At 45.6% G+C, this 26,922-nt stretch overlaps 1 protein-coding gene and 1 long non-coding RNA gene across 4 annotated transcripts in view; one reads left to right on the top strand and one right to left on the bottom strand.

Moving 5' to 3' along the window:
• The window catches only part of LOC144806271 (uncharacterized), a 589,459-nt gene that overhangs the window by 506,509 nt on the left and 56,028 nt on the right, over nt 1–26,922 (top strand). The window lies entirely within an intron of this gene.
• Nucleotides 13,278–26,922, bottom strand: part of LOC144806233 (uncharacterized) — a 103,199-nt gene continuing 89,554 nt past the window's right edge. For all 3 annotated transcript variants that reach the window (XM_078672633.1, XM_078672638.1, XM_078672644.1), the window contains one exon: nt 13,278–24,388. In XM_078672633.1, coding sequence (XP_078528759.1) covers nt 21,153–23,033 — 1,881 coding nt within the window. In that variant the 5' untranslated portion in view covers nt 23,034–24,388 and the 3' untranslated portion in view covers nt 13,278–21,152. The remainder of the gene's footprint in view (nt 24,389–26,922) is intronic.

The raw sequence follows: 26,922 nt of genomic DNA, 5'->3' as shown, positions 1-26,922 counted from the left end.
ATGTCTGATTAGTATGAATGAGTATCTATAGTGTTATAATATTGTTTAGTTTAATGGTGTAGTGTCCTATTGTATATAACATGTAAAAACTTTAAAAAAATTTGTCTTAAAAAGTGAACAAATAAAACGCTATTAACTAGCAAAATCCCGGGCGGAAACGTAACTTCTTCCTTCGTGAGTTTAAATCACGTATGACTAGCTGCATCAGTTTAGGCACTACCTTTTGCTGTTTAGATATAAGTGCTCAGCCTAACTGATTAGAGCCAACTCTTTGTTGCTAATACAGGTTCCCTTTGAAGCAGGAGAAGGAGCGGTGGCATCGGAGGTCTCTAGGGAGTGCGTTCCATATACTGGGTGCATTATATTGACCAATGAAAAGCCACCATTTACAAATGACAGTAACAGGAGACAATTAAAAAGATGGGCAGAAAGTGGGTGGAGCTTCACTCCCATATCCTGAATACAGCATGTCTCAAAGGGACAGCGCAAGCGCTACCTAAGCGAGACCTAAAAAGGCCCCTGAATGGGAATAAAAGCCCTTGTTTGAGACTAATGTTATTTAAATTTGGAGGCTAGTCAAATGTAGAAAGCATGTTAAGACTTACTTCCCAGCCGTGATGAGAGGAAAACTGTGCATCAATGTTTTGTCCACGGGGCAGGGTAACCTAATTAGGAAAATGAATTAAATTAGGATCGCTATACAAGATATGGTGCCAAAGTTCATAATGCCATCTTTGATGCAATCTTTCCTAGTTTTTCAGTGCAGAGCATTATAAAAACGATTTTGCAGGAAGTCGAGCGGAGTGCAGCACTTCTTTACGATCCCAAAGGGATTCTATAAGGACAGTATCCACTTGTCCTAGCTAAAATTTACATTTTGTTACAATAAGTCAGGGAACTTAGAGTCAAATAACTTAAAGTATAAGTAAAAGATTCATATATTTATTAGAAGTTTCAAAACTCCACGTTTGATTTCTCAAGAATAAACAAATCATTGTGGCTTCTCTCCGCGCTTCTGGTTAACAAAACATGGCAGAGAAGACCTACAACATAAGCGTGATGCAGCTGGCAGCCCCAGCATGTACATGCACGTTTTTACAGTGTTCAAAGATGGCCAATCAGTTGGGTGGCGGTTTAGCTGCCGCTTGCTGTATGGTACAAGTGGGATGATACGAAGTATGCATCTAAGACTACCCACGGTTACAGTCCTGTTTTTCTATCATAAACTTACTTCAAATGTTAGATCTTGAGAACACAATTTGTCACAAGGAGAGGCTGAAAAACAAATCTCCTGGTTTTATAGATTCCATCTTGTTTGTTACACAACGTGGATGTCACTGTCTGTGATGGTGAGACCGGGACTGTTCTTATCAAGGAAATGCCACTGAGTGCGAGCTGCCCAGACCTTTAATAGAGAGTTCACAACCACAATCTTTTGGCAAAGAGGTCAAGTCAGGAATAAATGGGTGAGGTTTGTGATGCCCAACTCAGTGAACTAAACACCTTGTTGGGGGGTTCTCAAGGATTTTTTAAAGCACTCAGTACTTTAACAGAGCCCGTTACCAAGCACTCAAAGTGTTTACAGATAAGAAACTAAAGACATAAGGAGATAGTGATGCCAAAGATTGTATTTCATACCAGTCAAGTACTTCCTGTGTAAACGTGGCTCACCAAATGCAGCAATAGCAGGCAGAAAAGGCTTACTTTAAGGTCCAGTACCGTCTAATCTATGTTTCTTCTAAACATTAGGGGATTCAACAGACTTTATTCGGTTTTATAAATGAAAAAAAAACATAAAAGTCATACATAAACGCTTTTTGTAGCACGCTGCTGGGGTTCTGGACAAGAAGATTGAATTGGCTATTAGACGATTATCTCGCTCACCTTCCCACCCGTCCCTAGTGGTTTCTTCTGTTGCTCCATATGCCGATTTCCATACTCAGCCTCAGTCCCCTCAAGTAGGCTTGGTGGACATACCTCAAGATGTGCCTCAAGACCAGGATGGGGGTATCGCCCCCCTTACACCAGTTGTTGTCACATGAGTCGGTGCCCAGTCGCCAATTTTTAGGTCAGCCCCTGATATGACCCCTGGCAATGGGTTGGGCCAAGGAGGCACTAAGAGGAAGCGCCCCTCGGTTGGGGGCCCTTGAAAATGCAGAAAGAACATTGGATCAAAGTCATCTTCAGCAGTCCACCCAGGAGTGCCTAACCTGGATGATATTTCATTAGACATGCTCAAAGCGGCCTTGCTGTCAGCACTTGGAACTAAATTGGACCCCATCCTACTACAACTTTCTGCACTGGAAAGTAACCTGCCTGCACTGATCGCCTCCTTGCAAGGGGATAATACCCTTCTCTCCACAAGTATCCCTCCTACAAGCCCAACGATCTCGACCAACATTTCCAGTCCCAGTGGTAGTGGCACGGGGGCAGGAGACAGAGCAGTGTCTATCACGAAGCAGCCTAGTCACATGGTAGGAGATACAACGCCCCCTATTATGCCCAGGACTGACCCTAAAGACTGTCCAGCTAACTGGAGGGAGGCGGGGGTCACCCTGAACCCAGTTTCTTCTCAGTCTCTGCAATCTCAGGGTTTCAAAGTGGGCAGATTTTACAGTTCCGATGATAGGTGGGAAGGTTAGAAGCTATGCCCCCCGTGTACTTGAATAACTATTCTCCTAGACTTTTACCAGCTGAACAATAAGGTGGTGCACTGGCTCAATTCCAACACTGCCCCTGGGCTTAGGGTGAAAAACCAAATTCTCATGGTGCACCGGACACAGTGGGTTGGTAGTACCAAGAAATCCTGGCTGGGGGACTGTATTATCATCAATTTTAACAATCCAGTCATGGTAAACCGAATCGGAAGCATGGTTGCCCAGTCTCACTACAGGTGTTGGAACTCAGCAATCTTGACAATCCTGCTGGGATACTTCTACAGACTCAATTATTACCAATTATGGTCCCAGAGCGAAGGGCTCCAAGAGGTGGGCCATAGGGGTCGTACAGAGGGGATTATAGGGGTAGGCACAACAAATAGGTTTACTCCTCGGAGCTCATTGGAAGATTGCGATTGACGATGTGTGGGGGTCTCAGACCCTGTGGCACCCGCATCCCAGGGAAATGTACCGCCCCAGGGACAGGCATCAAGTGTGAATGGAGGGTGTAAATTTCTTTCTTGTAATATCGCGGGGCTGGAGAGCAAGATTGAGAACACCGAATGGTTGGCCCTTGTTAAGAGTTTTGATGTGATATGCCTCCAGGAAACATGGGCTGTAGACAATAATTTTCACCCGGATGGCTATAAAACCCTCTTTGTTCTAGCTGCCCCGTCCAGGTCAGGGAGAGCCAAGGGGGGCTTATCACCTTTGTTTCTCTAGCTGTCCTTGGCATCTCCGCTACCTCACTATACGTCTCTCCCAATTTACACGTGATGTTGTTGTCCAGTGGAAAGTGCAAGCTACTTCTGGTAAACTTTTACAACGCTGGAGTTACACAGCTGGATGAGGGCTATATAACTCGGCTGGAGTCTGTACTTCAGGATAGCATATTGAAAGGTCAGAGTTGTCACTACATTTTTCTAACAGGGGATTTTAACACTCATGTGTGGGGACATCAGGCAAGGAGGAGTGGAAGCTATGGGCTGTGCACAACAAGCAGGCTTTCACATGGAACATACTCCCCAGGGTATTGAGCTTAACTCCATCTTGCTTGAATTTGATCTAACATCTGTAATGAATAAGCTGCCTCCGGGGAAAAAGAGACATTACTCCCACTATTATTGGGAGAGGGTGTGAGACCTTTATTGAATTCACCTTTGTATCTACCCCCCTCTGGTTACCGATTTTTCTGTGCAGGCAAGTGAATGTAGTGACCACAATCCCATTTGTGTCTTAACAGGCAAGACGCAAACACTCGGCCATACCAAGGTGTGCGGGGGGGATCTGGGGGGCTGGTGTATCAATGATGAGGCAAATTCTTCAGGACATAATGGGTGCATTTGGATCCATGTCTACTGCCATAAGGAAGTTACTACGGGCCTTGGGTGGGGCCTGTAAGCACCAGGTCCACGTGCTCCCAGGCTTCCAGGAACCCGAGACAGGCCTTGGGTGTTAAGCCCCGAGACCGGGTGGTGGTCAAAGGCCTACGAAGAGCATATAATGCTGCTCTAGCAACGCGCCCTGCAGATCGATCAATCAATACATTTGTAAAGCGTGCTACTCACCCGTGAGGGTATCAAGGCACTGAAGGGAGGGGGTGCTGCTACTGCTCGAAGAACCAGGTCTTGAGGTGTCTCCTGAAGGTGAGATGGTCCTGGGTCAGTCGTAGGTGTGCGGGGAGGGAGTTCCATGTCTTGGCTGCCAGGTAGGATAACGATCTTCCTCCGGTGGTGGCTCTGTGAATCTGTGGGACGGTGGAGAGGGCGAGGCTGGTGGAGCGGAGCTGGCGGGTGGGGGTGTAGAACGAGAGGCGGTTGTTGATGTATTCGGGGCCCATGTTGTGGAGCGCTTTGTGTGCGTGGGTGAGCAGCCTGAACGTGATCCTCTTGCTGACGGCGAGCCAGTGCAGGTTTTTCAGGTGGGCGGATATGTGGTTGTAGCGAGGGATGTCGAGGATGAGTTGTGCGGAGGCGTTCTGTAGGCGCTGAAGGCGTTTCTGAAGTTTGCCTGTGGTTCCTGCATATAGACCTTCCCGTAGACCAGTCGGCTGGTGACGCAGGCCTGGGTGACCGTCTTTCTGGTTTTGGTGGGGATCCACCGGAAGATCTTTCGGAGCATGCGCAGGGTGTTGAAGCATGAGGATGAGACTACGTTGACTTGCCTTGTCATCGTGAGGGTGGAGTCCAGGATGAATCCCAGGTTACTTGCGTGGTCCGTGGGTGTCGGTGCGGTGCCCAGCGTCATGGGCCACCAGGAGTCGTCCGAGGCGGATGGGGATTGTCCGAGGATGAGGACCTCCATTTTGTCTGAGTTGAGCTTCAGACGGCTGTGCTTCATCAGTTCTGTGACATCTTACATTCCGTCCTGGAAGTTCGTTTTGGCGGTGAGAGGGTCTTTGGTGAGGGAGAGTATCAGTTGGGTGTCGTCGGCGTAGGAGATGATGTTGATGTTGTGTTTGAGTGCGATGGTGGCGAGGGGGCTCATGTAGATATTGAAGAGGGTTGGGCTGAGTGAGGAGCCCTGGGGTACGCCACAGATGATCTTGGTGGCCTCGGAGCAGAAGGGAGGGAGGCGGACACTCTGGGTTCTGTGGGAGATGAACGATGTGATCCAGTCCAGTGCCTTTCCTTGGATCCCAGTGTTGTAGAGGCGGTTTATTAGGGTGCGGTGGCAGACGGTATCAAAGGCTGCTGAGAGGTCCAGTAGGATGAGAGCGGCTGTTTCACCGTTGTCCATCAGGGTCCTGATGTCATCGGTGGCTGCGATTAGGGAGGTCTCGGTGCTGTGGTTGGCTCGAAATCGGGACTGGGATGGGTCGAGCGAGTTCTTTGCTTCGAGGAATGCAGTCAGCTGTTTATTGATGATCTTCTCGATGACTTTAGCCGAGAAGGGGAGAAGAGATATGGGGCGGAAGTTCTTGATGTCTTTGGGGTCCGCTGTTGGTTTCTTCAGAAGGGCGTTGATTTATGCATGTTTCCAGCTCTCAGGGAAGGTGGCTGATGTGAAAGAGCTGTTAATGATGTTCTGGAGGTGGGGTGCGATGATGGTGTCGGCTTTGTTGAAGATATGATGAAAGCATGGGTCGGAGGTGGAGGCGGAGTGGATGGTGTTCATGACGCGGGTGGTGTCTTCAGTGCTGATGGGCGTCCATTCGCTGAGGCTGGTGGTGGAGGTCGTTGGTTTGATGGCTGGAGGCGGAGTATGGGGTCCGAAGCTGTCGTGTATATCTGCAATCTTGCGGTGGAAGAATGTGGCGAGGGAGTTGCAGAGGTCTTGCGACGGTGTGATGTCGTTGTTGCTGGCGGTGGGGTTGGAGAGCTCTTTGACGATGCTGAAGAGTTCCTTGCTGTTGTGGGAGTTGTTGTCCAGCCGCTCTTTGAACGATGTCCTTTTGGTGGTGCGGATCATCTGGTGGTATTCGCGGGTGGCGCTCTTGAGGGTTTTCATGCTGTCTGATGTCCGTTTGTGGCACCAAGTTTTTTCGAGGGTTCGGCATGATTTCTTTGCGATTTTGAGGGCGTCTGTGAACCATGAGGTTTTTCTGTTGCTGGTCTTGCCTGGGGGTTTCTTCAGTGGAGCGAGGTTGTCGGCGCAGTTGGTGATCCACTGTGCGAGGTTGTCTGCTGCGTCGTTGGTGTCAGGGGTGTCGACAGGTGGGTTCTGGCTCAGCGATGTGGTCAGCTGGTCTGTGGTAACTTTGCTCCAGCATCTGCGGGGGATCTGTAGTGTGTGATGGTGGAATGTCGTCTTCTTGAAGGTGAAGTGGATGCAGCTGTGGTCGATCCAGTGTAGTCTGGTGGAGTGGCTGAAGGAGACGTGGTTGCTGGCGGAGAAGATGGGGTCGAGCGTGTGGCCAGCGAGGTGGGTGGGTGTGTCCACCAGTTGCTTGAGTCCGAGGTTGGCGAGGTTGTCCAGCAGGGTGGTGGTGTAGTTGTCGTCGTTTTTCTCCAGGTGGAAGTTCATGTCCCCTAGGAGGATGTACTCTGGTGAGGCTTGGAGCGTGCGGGCTGATGAAGTCGGCGATGGTTTCGCTGAATTGTGTCCGTGGGCCCGGGGGCCTGTAGATGAGCATTCCTCTGAGGGTGGTCTGGGGGTCGGTGTGGACCTGTAAGTGTAGTTGTTCGGCGGCGGTGAGTGTGTAGTCTGCGTTGGTCGTGACGCTGATGGTGTTCCTGTAGATGATGGCGATTCCTCCTCCGGTTTTGTTGACGCGGTCCTTACGGGTGATTTTGTAGCCGTCCGGGATGGCTATGGTGATGTCGGGGGCCGAGAAGGCGTTCATCCAGGTTTCCGTGAGGAAGGCGACGTCTGGTGCTGCTGTATCAAGGAGATCCCAGAGTTCGACGGCGTGTTTGTGGACGGAGCGGGTGTTGAGGAGGATGCACTTGAGGTGGCTGTTGTTGTCGTTGCTGCGTTCGGTGGGCGGGATGTAGGTTCGGAGGCAGGTGAATTTGCATGCTAGGCAGGTGAAGGGTCCGTGGGTGCGCCTCAGGGTTGCTCGGTGGCAGGCGGCAGGTCGTCCTGTGTTGAGTGCGGTGAGGGTGGCGGTGTCGTATCTCAGTCGGGTGCCCTGGTAACGGCTGGGGCCAGGGGTTCTAGCGCTGGGCGCGGTCCAGGTGCGGACGGGCGCAGATGGGCTTGCCTTTGGCACGCCTTCGGCGCGCCAGTGGCCGCCCACTGCGCGCGTCCACTGCGCTTCCGCGCAGTGACCTCCATAAGAGGCGAAGTGGGAGGGAGGAGCAGCTGGGAGGCGGGACCAGGGGGGCCAATGGGTGAGGGCACGGGCGACAAAAGGCAAAAAGGGGGCGGGCCGCGGGGGAGCAGCGGTGGGAAGCGGGGGCAGGGGGGGCACAGAGGTCAGTGGTCGAAAGGAGCGCCTAGCAGGCAAAAAGGGAGACATAGTACAATGTACAGAAATACAAACAGCAGATTACAGAAGGCAATGGGAGAAAAAGTAGGTTACAGAAGGCAATGGGAGAAAAAAAGAAGAGTTTTGCAGTCCAAGCAGCAGTTAACCAGGGGCGGCGAACCCTCGGCGGCAGCGGGAGTGAGGCACGGGCACCAGGAGGAGCCGTGCAGTGTGGGGAGTGACCCGAGGTCAGGTCACATTCACTGCCGCGTGGTGACCTCCATAAGAGGCCAAGTGGGAGGGAGGAGCAGCTGGGAGGCGGGAGCAGGGGGGCCAATGGGCGAGGGCACGGGCGACAGAAGGCAAAAAGGGGGCGGGTCCGCAGGGGAGCAGCGGTGGGAAGCGGGGGCAGGGGGGGCACAGAGGTCAGTGGCCCGAAAGACGCGCCTAGCAGGCAAAAAGGGAGACATAGTACAATGTACAGAAATACAAACAGCAGATTACAGAAGGCAATGGGAGAAAAAGTAGGTTACAGAAGGCAATGGGAGAAAAAAAGAAGAGTTTTGCAGTCCAAGCAGCAGTTAACCAGGGGCGGCGAACCCTCGGCGGCAGCGGGAGTGAGGCACGGGCACCAGGAGGAGCCGTGCAGTGTGGGGAGTGACCCGAGGTCAGGTCACATTCACTGCCGCGTGGTGACCTCCATAAGAGGCCAAGTGGGAGGGAGGAGCAGCTGGGAGGCGGGAGCAGGGGGGCCAATGGGCGAGGGCACGGGCGACAGAAGGCAAAAAGGGGGCGGGTCCGCAGGGGAGCAGCGGCGGGAAGCGGGGGGCAGGGGGGGCACAGAGGTCAGTGGCGCGAAAGACGCGCCTAGCAGGCAAAAGGGGAGACAAAGTACAATGTACAGAAATACAAACAGCAGGTTACAGAAGGCAATGCGAGAAAAAGCAGGTTACAGGAGGCAATGGGAGAAAAAAAGAAGAGTTTTGCAGTCCAAGCAGCAGTTAACCAGGGGCGGCGAACCCTCGGCGGCAGTGGGAGTGAGGCACAGGCACCAGGAGGAGCTGTGCGGCGTGGGGAGTGACCCGAGGTCAGATGGAGGCCTGGATCGATTTAGTAGAGTCTAGTACACTGTGTGATAGCTCAAAGTTCTGGGGCATTATTAACAGCCCATTTCTATCTGGAAATAATGCATATTTACTGGATGTCCATATCACTGAGGACAATTGGGTACATCATTTCGAGGGAATCTTCCAGTAGGATACCCCGCCAACTGAGGGGCAAGAAAGGATGGAAGGCAAGTCGTAACTTATTTTCACCTCGCAAGAGGTGAGAGCCGGTATTCTGGGTCTGTCTAAAAGCTCGGCCCACGCGCCAGATGAGATCCCGCCATATCTCTACATCGCCCACGTAGAATCCTGGGTGCCTGTTCTCACAGCTGTTATCAATGCTGCAGTCCAGGTTGATTCTTGGGCTTTATCGATTATAGTCCCTATATTTAAAAAGGGAGATCGGTACAGTACCTATTGTTATAGGCACATTTCTCTTCTGGTCTCTGTGGTGAAGGTGGTGGGCCGCATGGTACTTGACACACTTGTATCTTGCAAAACACACAAGATGATGAACGGAATGTTGCACAACGGCAAAACATTCACCCCCAGTCACAGATCTGGGTTTAATCCATCGTTATTTTGCTCAACAAGCCACCCCAGTTCAGACATGGCCATATGCAAATCAGTCTTGACCCTGTGCCTCATGGGAACAGTCCAGCCCGAATTGCTAAGCCATGTCTTCCCTGGAGTGGGACGGGTATGCTGAGACGTAAGTCCCGTGCTCTCCATGCCTCTGGAATCAAGCTATCCAGGCTGATGGGGGCTGAAAGCCCGAAACTGGTCCATGGATGCGTGTTTCTAGTCCAGGGAGAACCTAGCTTGGCAGTTCGGGCTGGACTGTTTCCATGGGGCACAGGGTCAAGACTGATTTGCATATGGCTGGATTCAAACTGGAATGGCATGATGAGCAAAAAAACAATGGATTTAGGCCCAGTTCTCTGTACTGGGGTGAATGTATGACATTGTTCTGCATTCTGTCCATCACCATGTACGCTTGTATCATGGGTTGATGAAAACAACTTTTAATCAGATCTTCAATACAGCTTTCGCCCAGGTCGTTCCACTGTGGAACAGTGTTTAAACCTGTGCATGGTTCTGAATAAATAAACTGTGGCTCGTTCCAGCCCCATATACCTAGCCTTCATGGACCTGTCCTCAGCATTCCACTGGGGCAATAGGTCCAAGCTGTGGCAGTTGATGTCCTCCTTTGGCATTGACAGTACCATCATTTTATTTCTGAGGGATCTTCACCGTGATTCAACTGCGGTTGTCCGCTATTCAAAGGATCTGAAATTGTCTAGTCAGCTTGACATCAAGGGAGGGGTGCGTCAGGGGTGCATTTTAGCACCCTTTCTTTTTAACCTATATATTAATTCCTTAGAGAAGGCCCTTTAGGCCACAAATGCTGATTGTCCCCAGGTAGGCAAGCATAGCCTGCCAGTCCTCCTGTACGCAGACGACGCAGTCCTTGGGCGAGGACAGCTAGGTGCCTACAACTTCTTCTGAAATCTTTTGCCCTTTTTATGAAGGACTTGAACCTTTCGTTTAATCATTCCGAATCGTTCATTATGCAGGTGGGACCTCATAAAGCTAAGCAGTTCACTTTTAAATTCGGACATTGACCAATGTTTTCTCCTATTTGGGAGTTGTGTTTGACGATTCCTTGATTTGGTGCCCTTTGCTTACTTGAGAGAAAGGGGATATAGTGAAAGCTTGTGCAGCTGTTTTTAACTTTGCCAGCAGAGTAGGAGGGAAGCCAATAGGGGCTCTTTTGAAGATATATGAAGCCAATTATATCTCAAAGGTTAGTTATGGGAATGAGATATGGGGCCACATTGGGGTGGGGGCAGTGCAAAGTCCTGAAAACTCTTTCCTGCGATGGGCCTTTCTGTCCCACGAAGCAGATGTACTGGCTTTCCGTCCCCTGGCTTTGTGGCTTAATATTTGGGCTAATTAAGAAAATACACTTAGCAAAGACATCCTACAGGAATACCTTTCACTTTACCATGTCTCAAGCATCCGATGGCTCCACTATATAAGAGTTGGCCTCTTCAGGGTAGGTAGGAACTATTTGCTAACCCTGAGCGCTTCTGTAAGAGGGAATTTTCTCTGGTCAAAGAGTGTTTTTTAAGAAAGAGCTGCTGTGCTAGAGAGGGAAATATGAGCTGTGTAAGCCTAGTGTGCGTAAGTACATTGTGGTAAAAACTGTACCAACCACCGAACCTTATCTTCTAGGGCTTAAAAGCATCCATGATTGTTTTCTATTGACCCGGTTTCGGCTCAACCTCTTCCATTACCTCATGGCATACCCTTGCGGCTCCCACAGAGGCCTGTGCCTCATGCCCTGTGGCTGCAACGGTAAGTCTCCTCAGGACATGATGCACTTTATAATGTTTTGTAGTTTTTATGCTGTCCCTAGAAAGTTATTTATTATTCTCATTCTCAAACAAGCATTTGCAATGCAATAGGTCTCGCATTTGCGACAGTTTAAGCTATTGGTATTGCAAATGACAATGCCTTTTATTTATGTTTTAAAAAGCAACACGTAAATTAAAGGCATTGCCATTTACAATGCCAATAGCTCAAGCTCTCACAACTGCGAGACCTATTGCATTGCCAATGCTTGTTTACATTACTGCTGGCAATCCTGCACTGAAGGGATCATGGCTGATAATCTTGCATAGGGAGGCTACTAATGCAAATTTGCCTTACGTGTGCTACAAAAACAACAATAGTAACTCTGCATCATTTTCTTTGAACATAAGTAGCTTTTAACGAAAGGGGTGGAGACTCCCGATGTATTGCATACATAATTGTATGAATGTTCGGGTTAAGAGTTACCCCATTGGACCGAATACCACCCCAGGAACTGGGGTTATTACAAAGGTGAAATTTGGATATCTCACAAACCCTTAAGAGCCTAAAAGAAAGATGTACATATTTTACAACTGTAAATACTTTAAATCGCAAAAAGAAGAAAAATATCAATGTCTAATCAAAAGACAACTTTGCATGGCCATAATTTCAGATGGGGCATTTAAAAAACAAAGCCATGCTTTACTAGAATGTATTATTTTTCAGCGCATGCTAAGAAGAGATTAAATTGTTCACCAACAGCAGGAAAACTTGCATCGTCCAAACATGGGTCCATAATGAAGACATATTAAATCGCAAAAAGAAGAAAAATATCAATGTCTAATCAAAAGACAACTTTGCATGGCCATAATTTCAGATGGGGCATTTAAAAAACATAGCCATGCTTTACTAGAATGTATTATTTTTCAGCGCATGCTAAGAAGAGATTAAATTGTTCACCAACAGCAGGAAAACTTGCATCGTACAAACATGGGTCCATAATGAAGACATATAAAAACCAGCCTGCTTATCAGCGCCGCGCGCCTCGTGAACAGCAGACTCCCCCTGCATTCCAAAGGAACTGCTCACGAGGCGCACGACGCGATCCGATTCTTTGGACAGGAGCGGCGGTGAAAGATGATCTGAATCTGGTCAGAGGGACCCTGCGGCCCGCGCCTGCCTACCGTAAGGTTCAGCCTCTAAGTGACGTCAGGCGGGCACACGCACTTCCGCGCAGGGTGTTCTTGGCCGCTTCTCCGGCTCCGCTTGCTGATGGCGTACAAGAGGCGATGGACGGCACTGGAGCCCCTGGCCGCGTCGCCCCCGCCCGCCCGCCCGCCGTAGCAGCACTGGAGGGCCTGGCCGCATCGCCCCCGCCCGCCCGCCCATCCATCCATTGGGAGCCGGGCAGAAGGAGCCCACAAGAAAACAGGGATTCCAGCAAGAAAAGAGCCCGGTGAGGTAAGGGGGGGGAGCGTGTGTGAATGCAGTGTGTGTGTGTGCGTGTGCCTGCCTGCGTGCCTGCCTACGTGTGTGTATGAGTGTGTGTGTGTGTGTGTGAGTGTGGCTGTGTGTATGTGTGCGCGCGCGACTGCATGGCGGCATGGCTGACTTCCTGGGAATCTGAGATAGGATATGTGCCGGCCGTGCGCGCCCACGAGGTGCAATCGGCGCGTGTCCGAACCCTGTCTCAGATTCCCAGGAAACTGAAAACAATAGTTGGCGAGCTAGATCGCATGCTACGCATGCGCAACTCTAGCTCGCCCTAAAAAGCGGGTTTTAGGAAGGTGAGACCAGCTCTTATCTTTTTACAACTCCTCTCTAAAGACACTGCTTTGCATACGCTTTACATTTTACGGTACGCTGTTAGACTTAGGTCAAGCTGCGATTAACTTCTGTACTATAATTCATGAATTTTTATCTTGTGTTCTGATTAACTTGGACATATTATATTTGTCAATCTGTAATTTTGGAGATGTTTAATCATTTTATGTATGACTTATGGTTTTCTTTTATAAAACCGAATAGTTTGTTGATAATAATCACTAGGGGATTCATTTACAGGGTAGCATGGTATCCCTCACAATAACTCCAGGAGTCACAGTCCACACAATGCATATGCTTTGTTTCCCCTACTTCCAACCTTACATGTACCCCTAATCACCTGCTCAAACCTCTCCCTCCTGATGCCAATGTGGTCCTCCGTCACCCCGCAGACCATATTTTTGGCCCCTTTGAAAGTGCCCATACAATAAAAATGCTGCAGTTGTAAATACATATCAACTACCATTTTTTTGTGTTTGAAACATTTTATTGAATAATAAAACCTAATAAAAATAAGCTTTTTATTGAAGCAAAACAAAACATCAGTTGCCATACACATCAACATACTGTAACACAGCAAAGTTATGTAGAGCACAATTCTTAATTTCGGGCAATCTTTAAAGTTCAACAATAGAAACATTCATAAAGAACAGGAAAGGAAACAAAGAAGGTGGGATACAGTGATGTCATTAATGTAATGATTCCTACATATAGAAAAACAAATACTAATTATTTTCCTTAGGCCATAAAGTCTGCACATTAAAATACTAAGAGAAATATATTGAACAATGAACATTTCATGTGTGATTAGAATTGACTGAATTTTACTTAGAGAAAATGTGCTGATAATTAATATATTGATGTAAAATACAGTGGTCAGGCAATGCTTGTGGATCTAATCCATTCAGATTTTAACTCCATAATTAGTTCAATAAATTGACTGAGCATAATACTTGAAGGTCCATCTCTCAGATCAGTTCTATTACAGTTTTAGTTGCGATAACACTATGATAAATAGATTTTAAAAGCCATGGGTGGAATTGATCCTTGGTCTAAATCTAGATAATAGTCTGCAATAGAAACCAGTACAAACAGATCAAATCTAAAAGGATTGAATATGTTTATTATAGTGGTTTAGAGAAAACCCCGAAGACACACATTGTTCCTGAAACTCAGAAAATGTATCTAAAGATTATGATTAAATCTTATTTTATGTCCAGAGACTGCTTTAGCTGCTTTCCTGTTTCAGTGACATTTGCAAATATATTTAACAAAACATTAAAGCAGGATGCCAGAAATTCTGTCTTTAAATATTGTGTAAGAGTTATGTGTGATGGTTTTTATTTGATCTGAAGAAACACTAACACAAAATAGGTACATGCACAGGTTATCATACAACTAACATTATTAGCAAACTTAATATGGAGGGAATTGAGAAAAATTGCCTTTTGAAATGTACTAAGTCCAATTAACAATCCAGAATTTGGAAGGGGAATGTTAATAGCGTCCCTTCAGGATACTTTAATACATCCTTAAGGTTTGTATTAAGCCTTGAAACCAGATGTAGGCTGAAAAACATTAACAGGAGGTAGTAACCCAAAGGGACATTTGTGAATCTGAAAGTAAAATGGGGTGCATTAGAAAATGCCTTTATTTAAAAGCAATCACAGACACAGTAGTGTGCTGACTCCACAAGCAACCAATTTTACCAAATGGATTATTAGTACATGAACCTCAGTATTTCCTATATTGCTGAAAATTTGCCATTTGGCGTAAATATTTGTTCCCGTTATTTTATTTCCTGTTTCAATATTGTCATGCAATGTACCTATTATTTTTGTCAAAAATATTGAAATATTTTAATCACAATTTTTGGGGCATTCTAAAAGGTGTTTTTGATCTCTAACTTGAAACTTTCTAAGGAAAATACTGACGCGCAGTTCCTGGTTTCTCCTAGATCATTTACCTTTCTTACTAAAACAAGCACAATATTGATTTGAGAGAGGTGGTTATTGTAGTCATATGCACTGGAGTTAGTTTAGAAAAGACAAATATAGAACTTTTTTTATCTTTAGAAATAATACTTGCAAACGTTTATGTCCAATAATTTCAGATAATTTACTAATAAAGATATCAGATAAAGATCCCCTCATTTCTTATACCTTGTAGTATCAAAAATCTGCTGGAATTAACAGACTTCTCTTCAAGATAAATCAAGGTAAGAGAAGGTATTAAATGTGATTATCGACTTTCCGTTATTTTAACACATTTTCTCAGTGCACAGAGTATTCTCCCTACATTGATCACTACATTTCAAGCAATGGTCTGTGCTTAAACAAACAATGAAGGGGTAAAAATTTATTTCTATCACAATAAAGAAACCCTCGGGTCTAGGAGGATTTCTGTTGCAAATGAAGACCTAGATAAGATGAAATATCCCTTTAAAAGGACGGTTTTCCTCACCCACCATAGTTGGCATGCTTCCTCATTGGGAATCTCCTAGCACCGTGATACAACCCCCTCACTGAGAGGGAGGAGTTCAGGCATGTTTTGTTATAGAGAAAGGTATACCAAATACCACAATAATGAGCTGAGGGTAGTGAGGGCAGCAGAGTGAAAGTTAAAACTTGCTAAAGGGGATGTGGTTTCCATTATTTGTACGCCCCTGGGCCAGGATTAAAATCGGGGCACTGTGGGAGAAATATATATTCACTGTTAGTGTCAATAAGAGGTCAACATGTTTCAGCCTATAAACCCTCCAAAGAGGTGTTTGCTGTTTTCTTCAGGACCTTATCAAAAGTGCTGCTCTTCAATGTACTCCATCAATAAAAATGGTGTACAAACCAATATAAGTATAAAGCAGGGTTTATAAATACAAAACCATCCAGTGATCATATTAATCTTCATAGAGTGGTGAATTCGCAGGTGGTACCTAAAAGAATACATACATAGGAAATATAAGAATGGTTTGAAAAAATCTAGGTCAGACATTTGAACAACTGTGCTAGCGTTACATTTCAAAGCTATTCAGCTCAGGACATACAAAACCGTCCGAACGGGACATAACCATATACTGTATAGTCAATGCTGGTTAATCTTAGTATAGGATTCACTACAATAACACTATTCTGTAGAAGGTTTAATCTGTTGACGTCGGGAAATGAGCCTTAACTCACTGTGGAATGAGGCTTAGGGTAACTCTCTGACCTATAAAAGAATTATAGGAAGGGGAGCATGGTAAGAAAATAAGTCTTCTGGAAGGCTTTAACAGTTCTAGGCATTTCACAAACAAGTGTGAAGATAAAGTGTGCCCATGTAGATTAATCAATCAGTCAATCATGTCATTTGTATAGCGCGCTACTCACCCGGAAGGGTCTCAAGGCGCTGGGGGAGAAGGATCCGTTACTGCTCGAACAGCCAGGTCTTGAGTTGCTTCCTGAAGGAGAAATGGTCCTGGGTCATCCGAAGGTGGATGGGGAGGGAGTTCCAAGTCTTGGCTGCCAGGTAGGAGAAGGATCTTCCTCCGGAGGTGGCTCTGCGGATGCGTGGTACGGCGGCGAGGGCGAGGCTGGTCGATCGTAGCTGGCAGGTGGGCGTGTAGAAGGTCAGGCGGTCGTTGAGGTACTTGGGGCCCAGGTCGTGGAGAGCCTTGTGTGCGTGGGTGAGGAGCCTGAATGTGATCCTCTTGCTGACGGGGAGCCAGTGTAGGTCTCTCAGGTGGCCGGAGATGTGGCTGTGTCGGGGGATGTCCAGGACGAGTCGCGCGGAGGCGTTCTGGATGCGTTGGAGTCTTTTCTGAAGTTTGGCTGTGGTTCCGGCGTAGAGGGTGTTCCCGTAGTCCAGTCGGCTGGTGACGAGTGCCTGGGTGACCGTCTTCCTGGTTTCGGTGGGGATCCATCGGAAGATCTTACGGAGCATGCGCAGTGTGTTGAAGCACTGAAAAACTGTCCAAATACTCATAAGCATGTTGATTTCTAGTAGGTACTCACACCTTGTCAAACATTTTGCAGTTTAACCTAACCCTGCTAGTGACCACAATCATCTTACTGTTTCTTTGTGTATTGTGGCCCAAAAGGGTAAGGTTTCAGAATGTCCAATAAAATATAATCATAATCACGGGATAAGGCTAAAATGGGACACAATTGACCATAAGGCTTTTGAGGAGTCTATTATTAAAATAAATGAAGTAATGACCTGCGTAACCGAAGCATCACAGCCAGATGTAATAATACAAAATGTTGAAACAATTTGTGATGACGTGGCCAAAAACTTGCACAGATCAATAAGAAAGGGTAGTACACCTGATATAAGATGTTTTGATACAGAGTGTTCGGCAGCGCAAAAAGAACTGAAGAAGGCTATCTATGTAGTCCACCAGGATAGGGATGCAATAAGGGCAGCCAGGCAGAACTATAAAAGGTAATTGAACAGAAAAAGGACGAACTGAGAAGGCAGGCCTGGGATGACCTAGAAAGAGCAAGTGCCTTGAAGGATTCCAGGGGTTTCTAGGAGGTGATAAACCGCCCACTCTTCACTAATGAGTCAAGGGCCATGGATACTGTAGCAGATACTAACATAACAGGAGTGGCCTGAGAGACCCATTTTGCTAAAATATTCAATCCAAATGGTGTCCTATTAGGTGAATGTGAGGAGGAAATAAGTATTAATATAGAGACCATGCAACAGTTTAGCACATCACTTTCACTGGGGGAGGTTGAGGAGGCATTGAGAAAGGGTATTTCCCTAAAAGCCCCTGGCCCAGACGGCATGCCCTTGGACCGATGTAAAAGTAACTTACGAATTTGGGCTCCGCTGTTACTCAACGAGTTTAAAGTAGTAATTGTGGGTCGTATTGCATCGTCGTGGAAAAATGCCGTGGTGGCACAAATTTTTAAGAAGGGAAACAGAAGTGACCCCACATGCTATATATGCATGATGCAATAGATGCATCATGCAAGGTGCTGGGGCGGGTAATCCATGGACCCCTGGAGTCATGGGCCAATACTTCCGGCCTTACAGTGAACTCCCAATTTGATTTCAGGAAGGGGAACTATCAAGCAGTGTCTCAACCTGTTGTTGCTTATGGGCAAGTACATTAAGGCCATGGGTGCTTCGATCCATTTGTCCTTCATAGACTTATCCAGCGGCTTCGATACAGTTTGTCGTGGTAAACTGTGGTCATTAATGGATGCCATGGGTTTTGAGGAACCGCTTGTTACTCTGTTGCGCATATTACATGCTTCTTCCACTGTAGCTATCCGGTATGGCCCAGCTGGAGAAAAGACTAACTTAATTACTTCAACTGAGGGAGTACGCCAGGGTTGTATATTGGCCCTTTTCTATTCCTGGTTTATACTAATGGCCTAGAGCATTTCCTGCTTCAACAACAATTGGATTTTCCAATGATTGCAGGTAAAAGGGTACCTTTACTGTCCTATGCGGACGATATTGTCCTGATGACCTTAACAGCGAACAGTTTACAAAAATGTCTGACTTCCTTTAGTGAATTTATGACAGGGCTGGACCTTAAGGTCAATTTTAGTAAATCTTTTATTATGACCTGCGGTCGAAACAAAACGAAATCTCGCAAATATACAGTAAATGATATAATTATTAATAAAGTGCCAACTTTTACCTATCCGGGGAATCTTTTTAATGATGAATTGAGCTGGGACAATTTGATCATGATGAGGCTTCAGCAAACTAATGGACGTATAGAGGGCTCTTTCGTTTTTCCAGTAAACTAGGGCATAAGCCGGCAGCTGATTTGAAAACATTGTACAAATCTAAATTTCTGTCAGTGGCCACCTATGGGGCCGGAGTATGGGGATACTACAAAAGTGCACAGATTCAAACATTAGAAAAAAACAATTTAAACGAGTCTTATTAATCCCTGGTAGTTCTCCTACCTCATTTTGTCATTCGGAGGTGGGCCTAGAATATGTGACTGACAGAATCAATATCGCCCCCTTGCTTTGATGGGTGAAAATCTGGACCTCAGAAGACTTATTATTCTCAAGATGCATTCTAAAGGACTGTATGAATCTTGATAATGCAATGGCGATTCCATGGCTTCGTTAAGTGAAAGAAACCTTTTGTAAGATGGGCCTTGAAGGTCTTTACAAAAATCCAGAATCTATTCAACTTAATGTGAAGATGGTTATTAAAAATAATTATTATACGTTTTTAAGTTTGTCAAATCAGGACAATAATAGTGGATCGTGCACTTTTAAATCAGCAACAATTGTATCTGTCATTCACTACCCAGGTCCACTCACGCTTCCTAATGACCAGACTTCGTTTAAGCACATTGCATTTTCTTGTGGCTTTTCCAAAACAGGGGGGATGGTGTGAGAGATTGACCCTCTGTCCGTGTAATAATGTAGCCAAGCAGAGCACAATGCACCTCATGCTTTTTTGCACACTTTATACAGATCCAAGGGCCCGCTTTATTTTGCCTATCCTAAGAGATATTTGTCCCTGTTCTTATAATGAGGGTTTTAATCATCTGAGGTCGCTATCTACTGTCATTATCTGCAGCTCTGTGCATAGCTTTATTTAAACTGTATTTTTAGTTAGGAAACGTTATGAACTGTGAATTATTTTATTTGTACCCGTTTAATCCAGAATCAACTTCTGTGCACTGCATTTTATGTAATTTAAATGAATGTATGATCTTTCTGCAAACCTTTATGATTCACTTGAATCGAATAAAGTTATTTGACTGACTGACTGACTACTCATAGGCGGTGTCTGCAATAGTGATTTAGGTATTTTCGTGTGGCTTTGAAGTCCCTAATTGGTTCCCCAAGCATGTATTCAGATGTCACTAAGGTCTATTGAGACAAGCTGGCAGCGTAATGGTGTTTAAGACCATGGAGGTAGTCGTGTGTTTGCCTTGAAGTTTGTGTATCAATGTTTTTGATGGCTCGTGCCTCATAACAAGTGTGTGTTGCGGTAGCACAGGGTAAACAAAGGCAGAACCTTGTGCAGTAACTTCCATAGCAAACATGTAGTGTTATGGGGAAAAAAAGACTCTTAGAGCTAGTTGGCCTAACACACAAGTACAGCGTGCTTAGATTTCAGAAGCAACAGCCCCATCAAAAAAAGCAGCGGTAAGGCACACGATAACACTGCCTAGTTTAAACATAAATGATGCACTCTTCCATTTGAAAACAGGGGACATGTTTGATGTGCACTGCAATAACAAGGCTGTGATGCAATGGAGGAAATTCGGTTAAAACAGTTGTGCTCAGCATGGGTGCAGCGTGCTTTGTTTTCAAGACACAACACCTGCCACATGTGCACTGAGTACTTTCCTGCGACATGAGCGAGTGTGCTTTGAAACTTCCATATCTTTAACACGAATGCAACATTCTTTAAGTTTTCATAACAAGAAAAAAAAGAAAAGACGCACTCATTGCACAAAAGATTCAATTTAAACAAAAGGTAGGTTCAGGGACCCATTCCTGTATACAAGGAATACGCTGCCTCGGTGCAGAAAAAATGACAGATATAACAAACGTCGGGTCCGAGTCCCATACCTGTATACGTGGAGCCAGCAATCCGTTATACCACAGCAGATGGAGAAGGGTGTCCAGAGTAATTGTTGTTGCTTGAATAGGTCAATCAATCAATCATTTGTAAAGTGCTCTACATACACGCGAGGGTCTCAAGGCACTGGGGGGATGCTACTGATCGAACAGCCTGGTCTTGAGTATCCTCCTGAAGGTCAGCAGGTCTTGGGTCTGGTGTAGGCTCAGTGGGAGGGTGATCCATGTCCTGGCGGCGAGGTGGGAGAAGGATCTCCCACCGGTGGTTGTTCTTCGGATGCGCGGGACGGTGGCGAGTGAGAGGTCACGGAGCGTAGCTGGCGGTTGGGGATGTAGAATGAGAGCCGTCTGTTGAGGTAGGCTGGGCCGGTCTTGTGGAGTGCCTTGTGTGCATGGGTGAGGAGCGTGAAGGATATCCTCTTGTTGACGGGGAGCCAGTGCAGGTTTCTCAGGTGGGGGGTGATGTGGCCATGGCGTGGTACGTCGAGGATCAGTTGTGCCGAGGCGTTTTGGATCCGTTGTAGTCATTTTTCTCTGCAGCTTTTCTGGAATTCAGAGCACTTACAATGATTTTCATCAGTATAGAGTCGCTTAGTGAGGCTGTGCCTATCAAATAGGAATTTCTGGCATTCACAGCATTGGTAATGTTCTTTCCCTGTGCGCGTCTGCTCATGTAGAGTGAGATTGCGTTTAAAATTGATGCTGTTCTTGCATTCGGAGCACTGAATTATTTTTGATGGTGAGTTTTCTTATGGTGCATGTAACCATCTCTACCTCTGAATCTTTTCTGACATTTAGAACACTAATAATGTTTTTCTCCAGTGTGGTTTCTCACATGTTCAGTGAGATGAGATTTTTTGCTGAAACATTTTTGGCATTTTGAGCACTGATAAGGCTTTTCCCCAGTGTGCATTCTCACATGTTCAGTGAGATTAGATTTTTGGCTGAAACATTTCTGGCATTCAGAGCACTGATAAGGCTTTTCCCCAGTGTGGATTCTCACATGTTCATTGAGATTAGATTTTTGGCTAAAACATATCTGGCATTCGGAGCACTGATAAGGTTTTTCCCCAGTGTGGGTTCTTATATGCTTAGTGAGACGGCTTTTATTACTGAAACATATCTGGCATTCAGAGCACTGATATGGTTTTTCCCCAGTGTGGGTTCTTATATGCTGAGTAAGACAGCTTTTTTCACTGAAAGATTTGTGGCATTCAGAGCACTGATAAGGTGTTTCCCCAGTGTGGGTTCTTATATGCCGAGTGAGACAGCCTTTATCACTGTAACATTTGTAGCATTCAGAGCACTGATAAGGTTTTTCCTCAGTGTGGAATCTCGCATGTGCAGTTAGAAGTGATTTAAGTTTGAAATCTTTTGGGCATTCAGAGCACTGATAAGGTTTTTCCCCAGTGTGGGTTCTTATATGCTGAGTGAGACTGCTTTTGTTTCTGAAATATCTCGGACATTCAGAGCATGGATAAGGTTTTTCCCCAGTGTGGGTTTTTATATGCAGCGTGAGATGGATTTTTTCACTGAAACATTTGTGGCATTCAATGCACTGATAAGGTTTTTCCCCAGTGTGGGTTCTTATATGCCGAGTGAGACAGCTTTTTTCACTGAAACATTTGTGGCATTCAGTGCACTGATAACGGTTTTCCCCAGTGTGGATTCTTATGTGCCGTGTGAGACTACTTTTTAAACTGAAACATTTCTGGCATTCAGAGCACTGATAAGGATTTTCCACAGAATGGGTTATTGAATGTTGAGAAAGACTTTGTTGGTTACAAAACCTTTCCTGGTTTTCAGAGCACTGATAAGGTTTTTCCCCAGTGTGGAATCTCACATGTGCAGTTAGAAGTGATTTAAGTTTGAAATGTTTTGGGCATTCAGAGCACTGATAAGGGTTTTCCCCAGTATGGGTTCTTATATGTTCAGTGAGTCTGCTTTTGTAACTGAAACATTTCTGGCATTCAGAGCACTGATATGGTTTCTCTCCAGTGTGGGTTATTGTATGCCGAGTGAGACTGTTTTTGTCAATGAAACATTTCTGGCATTCTGTGCACTGATGAGGTTTTTCCCCAGTGTGGGTTCTTGTATGCCGAGTCAGAGTGCCTTGATCACTGAAACATTTCTGGCATTCAGAGCACTGATAACGTTTTTCCTTAGCCTTAGAGTGGTATCTTGTATGCTGACTGAGACTGCTTTTGTCTTTGAAACATTTCTGGCAATCCGGGCACTGATAAGGTTTGTCCACAGAGTGGGTTATTGCATGTCGAGATAGACTCTGTTTGTTACAAAACCTTTTCTGGCATTCAGAGCACTGATAAGGGTTTTCCCCGGAGTGGATTCTCATATGTTCAGTGAGATAAGATTTAAGGCTGAAACTTTTTGGGCATTCAGCGCACTGGTAAGGTTTTTCCACAGAGTGGGTTAATGCATGTCGATATAGACTCGGTTTGATACTAAACCTTTTCTGGCATTCAGAGCACTGAAAAGGTTTTTCCCCAGTGTGGATTCTCATATGCTCAGTGAGATAAGATTTACGCCTGAAACTTTTTTGGCATACTTTGCACGGAGAGTGCTTTCCCTCAGTGTGGATTCTCATATGCTCAGTGAGATAAGATTTACGCCTGAAACTTTTTTGGCATACTTTGCACTGAGAGTGGTTTCCCCCAGTGTGCATTCTGTCAAATTCTGTGAGATAAGATTTATGGCTGTATCTTTTTTGGCACAGGTATCTTTTATCCCCAACTTCGGTTATTTTGCTTTGATTGAGGCAGGTTTGAACACTGAATTTGTTCCCACAGGCACTGTTTTCAGAAGGTGTATTCCTAGAGTAAATATGCTACGTATAGTTTTCTCTTGCTTATATGCCAGGGTAAGAGTGAACCCGATTTTAGAGTCGGGCTTGTTTAGATAATGTTCAACATTTATCTCTAAAAGAAATTGTGGGTAATCTTCTCAACGCTTGAATTGAGCAAAATATGCCTGGAAGCGGATAATAGTCTTTAGGTTATAGCCTCTCCGGCAGCAACTTATTTTGTGACAGACGTTTTTCTGAAACGTATTTGTATAGGTCCTTAGCAAAGCAGTGATAAGGTGTTAGTCTGAAATTTAATGATTCAACTGATAAGTACCTTTTTGCACTGACATAACGGCAGTCACTGAGGGCGTGAAAACGTGCACAGTACTATTGTGGATCATCAGTCGCAGAACATCAGTTCCTTTTACCCATTCTATGTTTGGCGTAAGGTTAAGGTTTGTCGTTCTGAAGACGAGGATTTATTTACATTAGCTATAGCACAACAGTGCTCATTTAATCCATTTTTATATTTAACAGTTTTACATATCATTCCTGCACACTAGATAATGTTGAGACGATTTACATAGAATTACAGAACAGTACACATTAAAAAGGAAACAATCTGAGATGGTCATGAACACAATAAAGTGGTGAATTTTTAAGGTTTTCGCAAGTGTGAGGAGTGTGGGTCGTGGTGTTCTATCCAGAGGCAGATAGTCTCAAACTTGCGTAACTGGTTAAAAACGGTTGTAGAACAAGGGTGATTTTCCAATCTTCTGGTAGTTGAACGTGTCAGCTTTGGAGTCTTCTTTCAGCGTCTTTTCTTTGGTTTGCAGGAGAAACCCCTTGTTATAACTTTCTTTTATGCACAGTGTGCTTCCTCTCTGGAATTAAATGATGCTTTAGACGAAAGTTATTCTGTCATGCTGAGGCAATTTGTCTTTCTGATAATATTTCAGATGGGGATGTTGTGATTGGTCTTTCTGGTATTATTTCTGATGCTGTGTGGACAGATATGACTTTGTTCTGGGTTAATGAAATGCAAAATTAGAGACTTCACTTACAGGTATAGTACTTTCCTCAGGTCCCAATTCCACGCCACACCTAGATTTTGGAAATTATTGAAACTTAGAATGCTGGATGTCTTTCAGTTTTTCAAAATAGTCCTTCTTATGGCACGGACATTCGGTTGCCTGGTGCTTAATCTTGCTTTCTTCATCCGTAATTTCAATCACCTATAGTATTAAAATTAAATAGTTAATACATGTAAATTTCCAAAAATATAATTTACAAGCCAAATCAATGCAGAATTGCAGAATTTTGAAAATGTTGAGCTGTTCTTCAGACAGAGCAGAGTGTAGAACTGTAGCCTGAGAGTACTTGGATGTAGGGGTGAGAATTTGTAGAATTTTTAACATTTTAATAAGCTCACAAATGATGCCTGTACCCTATGGAGTTTTAACATAGAATCCCAAAGGCAGAAATTAAAGTCATGTGGACTGGCACCAAACAGATATTTTAAAAAGAATACTATTAATTCATTTTTAATGTAGATTTCTGGGACAGGAATTTCCCCTCCACGGACAACAGGCTTTTCCCCCTGCCCTGAGTTACCACCTACTTGTATCTGGTATCCTGACTTTTGAGTTCTGCCCTCTGCCGCACGCAAATCTATTGTGTATTGCGAAGACTATGCCTAGACCTATCCCTCAACTATGGTCCAGAGTATGAATCAAGGGCAATGTAATTAAGGCGTACTTTCATGTGTTCATTTTATTCCACCTGATTATCAGTTGTTTGGTTTTTCTGCACCTGGATTTACCGGGTATAGAAAAACAGGACACAATTTTTTTCCAGATAGAAAAATTTGACTGATAAAACGACGCTGAGACTCTGGGTGCAGCAGAGGCAGCCAAGACTTATGCTGTTTTTTTTACTAACTGGGGGAAACACAATTCTTCCCTCTGTTAGAAAATGCTTTCCCCTTCCCTCCCCTGCTTCACCCATCTCCCCCCAACCAACCACATGCATATATATACCAACTGCTTAAAAAAAGTGGTAAATAAAAGCAGAAAAACACTATGAAATAGTGAAAGGCATGTGGTGTGACAGGAAGAAGAATCTGTTCCTCGTGGCAACTCCCCAGGCTATGGCAACAAACTTGTATCTACACGTTACTGGGGTAAATCTACCACAAAGGAAAAAAAAACAATTACATGAGATTTTCTGCCACCCTAGTACTGTGCAACTTCTAACAAGGGACTATGAGAGGTCTTGGACCGGTCCTGTGATCTGGAGGGTCACACCAAGTGTGCCCTTATTTAAGGCAGAGGACTGTCATGGGGTTAACAGCTAGAGCGGTGGTGGCAATGCACCCTGTTGTAAGGATCAATAGCCTCATGAGATATTTGCATCATGGTCAGTGTAGGGGCGTCCGGCTGATACACCCATGTAATGCTCCATTTCTATACCTGTGCCTAGACTTTGCGTTAACATCAAGTGTGTGTTTAGCGTGTTGGTGTGCGTAGCCTGTGCAATGCATAAATGCAATGTGAGAGTGCGACAGAGTAAACAGCATCTCCTGCCTGCCAGTTGTGTATACAAGTGGGACCATCTATCCGTCTTTAATACCCCAGTTAAAAGTCCTAAGTTACCAATTAATAAAGTGTTCCTCAAAGTACTCAGGTGCCTGCTGTGCCACCAGGGATGGTGTCAGCCTGACAGCCCCTCTAAGTTGAAGGGACATCACCTGCAGGCTTAATTACTTAATGGAGAAGCCGAGTACCTGTCCTGAGGACCCTAGAAGTCTGCCTAGAAGCTTGCCTGTCTGGTGAGAAAGGGAAGGGAGTTTGACTATCCAGCAGGAGGACAAGGCTGTCCTGAAAGAAGCAAGGTCCGACACAACCCCGGTATCTGTAGGGCGGGCAGGAAAGCCATCCAGCAGGACCAGCTAGTCTGAGGGAACCCCTCTGCTCCAGACTCTCCCAACAGTTCAAGGCAGAAAATAATACTCTACGACGACGTGATTGTTGAGGCCCAGTTGGACGATTGTGTGCTGCCTACCGGCCCGTTTAAGGCTGCATTTGCCAAATTCCTAATGTGACAGGGTCTGAATCTACTGGCTTTGAGCTGCTGAATTCTCTGTGTCAGAGGACAATGAGGGACTACAACTATCCCACTGTCGAACACCCTGTCTGAGCTTACGCCTGTGGTCCAGCCGGCCACAGTTTGGGCTCAATTGCTGACAGTCGGGCCTCCAGAGGGTCTGCACCTACCGACAGGTCAGGTGTGACTGCTACCTTGGGACTGCTGATCTTCAGGCAACTTCAAAGAAAAGACAGAGTGGGTGCCCTACTGAATGCAGCACTACATCCAGGACAAAAGCGCTCCACAAAAGCCTGCTAGTGGGTCACTGCTCTCTCGAGTGTTCGGTCGTGCCATTCAAGTGTCGGGAAACAGGAAAGAGACCCAGACAAGACTGACTCATGCTGTGCAGGGGTAAGACGCTTACAACAGAGCATATACGCATTGGGGTGACTAGAGTGACAGAACTGCACCTATACTATATTCATGATACTCCTAAATGCCCCAAGAGGGGAAGTGGGATCAGAACCGGACACACCTGTCTGTAGCACATGGTAGTCAGGCATGCCTGCACTATCTTTTCACCTAGACTGTCCATAAAGTTTATTTTAGTGCCGCTACACACATAGCAGGGGGAATCTCAGACCATTCGCTGGTGGAGGTGCAACTCGATGAGACAAAGGAC

This window comes from Lissotriton helveticus, chromosome 1_2, assembly GCF_964261635.1.
Source record: "Lissotriton helveticus chromosome 1_2, aLisHel1.1, whole genome shotgun sequence".
NCBI lineage: Eukaryota > Metazoa > Chordata > Amphibia > Caudata > Salamandridae > Lissotriton > Lissotriton helveticus.
This window is presented reverse-complemented; position numbering and strand designations above follow the sequence as displayed.